General features: G+C 52.3%; 1 protein-coding gene across 1 annotated transcript; it reads right to left on the bottom strand.

Annotated features, from left to right (window-relative positions):
- Positions 1-309: 309 nt before the first annotated feature.
- SYT11 (synaptotagmin XI) lies at positions 310-4,257 on the bottom strand. The gene is made up of 3 exons (XM_010022069.1): positions 3,376-4,257; positions 1,716-1,836; positions 310-620 (listed from the first exon to the last, which is right to left on the bottom strand). The coding sequence occupies exons 1-3, from the start codon at positions 4,255-4,257 to the stop codon at positions 310-312; spliced, it is 1,314 nt and encodes a 437-aa protein (XP_010020371.1).
- Between the last annotated feature and the right edge of the window lie 2,608 nt (positions 4,258-6,865).

Raw genomic sequence — 6,865 nt, 5'->3', positions numbered from 1 at the left:
CAGGCCAATCTTGGTGAATACCAGCAAAGACAGTTCGGCACAAACACAACTTCCATAGTGACAGAGAATTAATCGTATTAAAATCTGCAACTTGATATTGGTAGTTAATACTAATTTCAGTTTGTATTAGGCATGCAATAGCGTGAGTACACTGGTATATATATCTGTGTTTCTGGTTTTCATCCACTGCTCTTTAGAATCTGAGTGCCCTGCGAAACATCACATCACTAGAGAACCCCATCACCTGCTGCTGCTTTACCAAGGTTTAGTCCTACAGCTAAAACAAGGGTTAAGGCTGCCCTACAAGCTCTAGTACTCGCTCAGGCTGTGCCACTTGGCAATGGGCTTCCTGGGGTTGTCACACACCTCCCGCCAGTGCTCGGCCCCGGCCGCGGTGACGCTGTGCGCGCCCAGGATCAGCCTCCCCACCACCTCGTTCTTGGTGGTGCGGTCGAAGTCGATGACCAGGAACTCGATGCTGATGTCGGGAAGCAGATCCACAGGGATGTCGTAAATGAAGGATTCGTTGAAGACGGGGTTCAAAGTGCACTTCTTCACGTGGGTCTTCTTCTTGGCGATGCGCTTTCTGCCGTAGTAAACGTTCACCTTCACGTAGGGATCTGCTGGAGGACAGAGAGAGAGAAGCCAATAACACAGCCCCCGGCTGCTCCTGGGAGGAGCAGGGGGGGTTCGGCTTGTTGGACCTGCCCCAGCTCAAGGGAGTGGTGTGGATTTCGGCTGCTCACTCCAGTACTGAGGTGTATTTCCTCCTTGCAAAGGTTAGTGGTGGAAGTTCTGTAGGAGTTTCAATGGGACGTGGGGCCGGGGGGGAGCCGGTGCATGGAAAGGGTGGTGGGAGCTTCCTGGTGAGCTCAGTGCTGGGCTGGGTAACGCTCATCTCTAACAAGGACTATTCCTCCTCTGTTTCAGAGAATAACCCACAAAAGTGTCCAAAGGGGTTTAACAATTCACAGCTGGAAAACTGAAGGTACTGAAAAAGAAGAAAGTTCAACCCAAACCCTCCCTTTTCCCTCAGCCCCACTTTGTTCTTTATCTGCTCTTCTGTTCAGGGTTAAAATGAAGCCCGAGGCACACAGAGCTTTGTTTCTCCATGTAACTCAAGGTTTCAGGCTGGGAGTCACTTCCCAGCTGACACTGGCTGACTCTTGTTTTGTCCAGCTGGAATGAGGAGCTCCGGAGCAGAAAGGTTACTGAGAGATTCACCCTGTAGTTGGAGGACACGCAGGGAAAACATCTGAATGTTCTGAGACTATCGCTCCTCTTTTCCATGCCAGCTCTCTTTTACCCTCCTCTTCTAGGGGCAGGAGGGCAGGTGGCTGCAGCAAGCAGCAGTTGTGCTGTGAGAAATGCTGCTACGGGCACTGAGGAGTGAGAGCGGCACAGAGACACCGAGCACCCGTGATCTGCACAAGCACGGGAGCACAGAGCATCCATGAGCTGCCCAAAGCCACCGTGGAGACCTGCTGGATTTGGAAAAGGAGGTGCTGCTGCAAGGATGCAACTGCTGGTCCCGTGGGAGGAAGGGTTTGGTCTTTGTGCAGCCATCTGCTGGGGATGATGGATCACTCCTGGTGACCCATCGCCCTTGGGAACAGTGGGAGGAAAGGTGAGTGAACAGAGGGTGAGAAGAGCTCAGGGTGAACTCGGGACATTTGTTGTCCTACACATTTTGAGGTGGAGATAATAGCTTCTACCTGAGAGGCCGGTGATGTCCATCTTTGGCAAATGCCTGGCTTTCAGCACCACGACGGTCATTCTCTGAGCCACAGGCTGGTACGACAAGGAGACCTGCAGCTCCCCTCTGCTGATGCACTTCTGTGGAAGAGAAAGAGAGAGAACTTTGTAGGACAAGTTGGTGTCAGAAACGTGGGCACCAACATTCCCTTTCCCTGGGCTAAGTGGGGAAAAGGAGGTGCAGGCAACTGCAAGTGCCTCAGGGAGAGGGAACCTCTGGCACAAGGTAACTCGAGTTCTTTTGGCATGTTTTGGCAGCTTCACCACTGGTTTAGCCTGCAAAGGGCCGGGATGAAGATGAAAAGGAAACTCCAGATCTACCCAGTTGCACTTGCAGTGTGCAAGTTACTCTTTGGAAGAGTAAGGGAATAGTAAGTTAATCACTCTGGGTTTCCAGATGCTGTTCATCACCTTTCCCTGACGCTCAATTAGGTGAAGTTTATTTGCTCTGCAGGCAAAGAGGATTAGCAATGGGCCTGAAGTCGTGTGGCAGTAACAGGCAGCAGCACTAGTGCAACAGCTCAACCTGCTGAGGGGTTTGACTCTTAGTACCCAGCCTGGCGCTGTTAACCTGGCACAGCAGAGCAGGGGGGATTCCCAAGGGCAGGAATTGGGGAAGCACCACAGTAACTGTCACACTAAATGCTCTGATCCCCCAAGAGGTGAAGCTGTTCCTTCAACCTCTGTTGTGGGGAAAACCTGGATGTGCAAACTTCAGTGTTCTCTATCATCCTGGCGGGTTGACTTGAGCAGTTGCTGGGGGGTTAAGCCAGTGCTTCCAATGCAAGGAACAAAATTGCTGCTCTTGTAAAGTTCCTGATGGAGAAACACGTGAGCAAGTTCCTGGCCCTGGAAGGGAAATCTGAGTTGAATTTAGTGCAGTTACTTCAGAGCAATTTTCCACTGTCAGAGAGCAGGGGGATGTGAAGGAGGATGGGATGCACCTCTGCTGGCTGGGCTCAGTGCAGTTTACTGCGGGGTAGATGCAATTCTGCATTCCAGGTCTGGAGAAGCCTCTGGGCTTCCAGGTTTGACACTGACCAAAGGAAATGGTAAAGACTTTGCACCCCCTATTAAATCTCCTCCTCTTTAGCATGACCTTTCCCCTCTCTGTTGAATCTCTCACTTCTAAGAGGTATGGTCAATGCACCAAAGACAATACCATGAAAAGAACCTAAAGGGGCCACTTGTGTTCTAATGTAAAGCACCCCAAGAACCTCGGGGAAGAAGAGCAATGAGCAGAACTCTGCTTCTGCTGAGCTGCTTTTGGTGTGGCTCTGCCGATGAACATCCTGTTACCACAGCAGCTCGTCGAGGAGGAGACAGGACTTTGCCTTTCTTCTTGGCATCAGTTATTCATCATTTCTGTGCCTAAACAGTGACTGTGCCTTATCAAATCACCACAACCACACAGCAGAGCTGCCCGATGGAAAGAGCCACCTAATACCCCTCACATGTGTCTCCATCTAATACCCATCATATGATGTGTGGAAAACCGGGTTCCACGGCCAAGGATTTGCAGTATTCCTGCTTATTAACCCACAGAGGCTCCTGGAACAAAAGAACTGGGATCAAGTACAACACGAGGAGCCTCGGCTCACACTACCTGCAGCGACTTACCTGTATGTTCCTCTTGAGGATCTCCCTGGTGAGATGAACCTTCCCAGTGCTGGGATCCACCCCTGCCAGGGGCACCATGACCTCTCCAATGACATCGTCTCGAGAAAAGCGGTCGAAGCTGAGCACGAGGAAGTGAAGCACCAGATCCTGGAGCTGGCTGTAGGGGATCCCGTAGAAGGTGAAGGTTTCGTCGAACACGGGCTCCAGCGTCTTGCGAAGCACACGAGTCTTCACTCGATGCCTCTTGTCTGGAAGAATTGTCATCTTGATGTAGGGGTCGGAGCTCTGAGTGTGCTCATCCATCACCGGCAGCCCGTGAGCCTCCTGGATAGTGACCACCAGAGCTTTCTTAGGGAAGTTGTAGTCCACTGAGAAAGTCAGTTCACCCAACATGACATCCTCCCCCGGAGAAGATGGGGAGGAGGTTTTGCTTCCTCCTGGAGTGAGGCTTTGATCTGGACTTAGTTCATCTCCATAATCGACTTTTATTGGCAGCTGGTCGACGTGAGGGGCTGCGTTTGGCCCATCTGGAGCTTTCTCAGAGCCTATTAAACCAGATTCAGCAGCATCCACCAAGAGGTTTCCCCTTCCAGCCTCCTTGGAAGCGCCATTCTTGTCTCTCCGGATCCGGTTGATTTTCTTCTTGTTGCTCAAGGTCTCCGGATAGATGCTGATGCCTTTCAACATGTGAATGAACTTATACGGGGGGGTTTTGTGCTTCTTTTCTGCTTGCTGGTGACAGCATGTCCACACAAAAACTGTTACTGAGACAGAAACCACGAGCACAGTAGCACCAATGAGGCCTGCCACCACTGGAGAGACATCTGCAGAGAAGACAAGGCAGTCAGGAACCAGCTTGTGCCCCCATGGAGCCAAGCACATCTGGATGGAGACCTACCCAGTGCTATTGTGCTGGTCTTAAGTCCATGATCTTGGTATCAAAGCTGCCCCAGAATAAAATATGATCCTTTAGCTTGGATTTCCCCACAGGGGAAACGTTTTACCCTCCTAAGGCCTGACCTGGGTTTCATGGGTTGAGGATGTCAAACAACTGATCGCCTGCTCAGTGTCCCCCCTTCACCAGCCTCTCCACAGGAAGATGGCTCTTGCTTTGCAGGAAGCATTGGCTTTGGGATTCTAATGCCCTGTTCAGAACCGTTACCCAATTCCCTCTGAACAACGAGAACGGGGTAACCAAGACTGCACCTGGAGCTACTCTTCATGAACAGTTCCCATCACTGTGGCCTGCACCGGTCGGTGGTTCTGTCCTAACCCCGCGGCAGATCCAAGGCCAAGGTTTCCATGTGGAAACCCAACGGCCCAAACCAGCGGGCAGAAACCCCAGTATTTGTCATGGGGGGATCCTGCCCCTCTGCTCTGCTCTGAGACCCCCCTGCAGCACTGGGTGCAGCTCTGGCGTCCCCAGAAGGACATGGAGCTGTCGGAGCAAGGCCAGAGGAGACAACGAGGATGAGCAGGGGCTGGAGCAGCTCCCGAATGGAGCCAGGCGGAGAACATTGGGGCTGTTCACCCTGGAGAAGAGAAGCTGCTGGAGAGCTCAGAGCAGCTTCCAGTGTCTGAAGGGGGCTACAGGGATGCTGGAGAGGGACCTTCATCAGGGACTGGAGTGACAGGACAAGGGGTGATGGGTTCAAACTGAAACGGGAAGTTCAGGTTGGAGATAAGGAAGTTCTTCCCTGTGAGGGTGGTGGGGAACTGGAATGGGTTGAAGGGAGAAGGTTTGGCTGCCCCATCCCTGGCAGTGTTCAAGGCCAGGTTGGACACAGGGGCTTGGAGCAACCTGCTCTAGTGGAAGGTGTCCCTGCCCGGGGCAGGGGTTGGAGCTGGAGGAGGTTGAAGTTCCCTTCAACCCGACCCAGGCTGGATTCTCTGATTCTTCAGTCACGACAAGCCAGAATAAAAAAGCACCACGTTCATTTTTAGCAACCATTTAGTTATTTTCTATTTATAGCAGTTGACTTGGGAGAAGTATTACCCAGACACAGAATGAAACCACCAGTGCTGAGCTCCCCAGCACCTTATAGTGACACCCTCAAGAATTCCAGTCAAGGGCCACCAAGATGGTTATGAAGTTGGAGTGGATGGAGAAGGGACAGCACAGGGAAGACAAGGAGAGGGCGGGAGAGCGGGGGTTGTCATCTCACAAGGGAAGAGAAGGGAGAACTCGCTTTGCTGCCTTCTTGCTGGGAGGTTACGGGGAAGGTAGAGTCAGGCTCTTCTTGTAACTTCTTCTTGTGTTGCTGCTTTAATAACCCCTGAAGCAATCGCCAGTTTGCTTTGGAAGTGAGCAAACAAAAGGTCCCTCCTGCCCTATAGCTCCTTCTTCACAAATGTATGATCTACAAGAGCTGAAGTGAGCGGCTGGTAAAGCCAAGGCCTGATTTTCCTGTCTTCATTCTGCTCCATAAACAGGAGAAACTGATCTGCCCACATCATCCTTGGAGCTCCAGAGAGCACCTTCATGTTACGTTTCCGTTCTCCCCACATCTCGACTTACTGAGGTGAAGATCAGACAGACTCAAGCCTTGAGCATCCAACAGGCTCAGGAATAAGCTGGTTGCCAGGAGAAAATGCCTCCTTTCTGCACAAATGGCAAAGCCACTTTTGGCAAGAGAGAAACCTTCCCAGCCTGGCACTGGAAGTGTTTTGCAATGGTCGTTGGCTTCACAGCCAGATGTGGCTCAGAGCCACTGCAGGCACAGCCTAAAGCAAGAAGAACTTGTAAGGTTAATAAAAACGCTTTCCCCCAACCCTTTATGGTTTAATGTTCCCCTCTTTGACTGAGCGGTTCCCTGCTCTGTGCTGCTCCTGACACCCCTCTTTGCCTGGCTGGAAACTCCTCCTTGATCACCATTCCACCCATTCCTTAGACCGGTCTCTCTGTAATTCCTTCCAGTTGAAAACTACACTGCACAAAGCTGCCCAAACCCGATTTTAGCTCCGAGTTTGCAGCTTTCAAAGCACTTTGCTCTGCACAACGTCCATCTCGATGGCACCGCTGCCTCTGCCTCTCTGACAGAGCTGAGCCACACTCCTCAGCTGGAGCTCGGCAGAAGAGGTCTCTGTTCTGATGCGACGCTGAACCCAGCGCTGGGGGAGATGGAATTACGTTGCCATTAAAGAGAGAGAATGGAAGACTTCCTGTTAAAGCTGATGGTTGTGAATTGCACGCCAATGGTGGCCAATGGTTCCATGATGACAGCACGTGGCTCTGGGATCCCGGGCAGCAGAGGAAGTCAAAGGGAAGGGAGCACGCTAGAGGAATGCTACAACATGGAGAATTACTACTCGGTGCTTCCGAACCGGGAGGCAGCGGAGCGGCTGCGCCGCTCCTGCGGGGCCCTGTGGTGCGAGGGGAAGGTCAGTGCGTTGCTGGAGGACGGAAAGAGGCAGCACCTGGAATCCTCAGGGCTGGAAAACCCAACCGGCAGAGCCCCAGCGCTGCAGCACCGGCGCCCTCCGCTCTACC

The sequence above is a fragment of the Nestor notabilis genome, unplaced genomic scaffold, assembly GCF_000696875.1.
Source record: "Nestor notabilis isolate BGI_N333 unplaced genomic scaffold, ASM69687v1 scaffold25949, whole genome shotgun sequence".
NCBI lineage: Eukaryota > Metazoa > Chordata > Aves > Psittaciformes > Psittacidae > Nestor > Nestor notabilis.
This window is presented reverse-complemented; position numbering and strand designations above follow the sequence as displayed.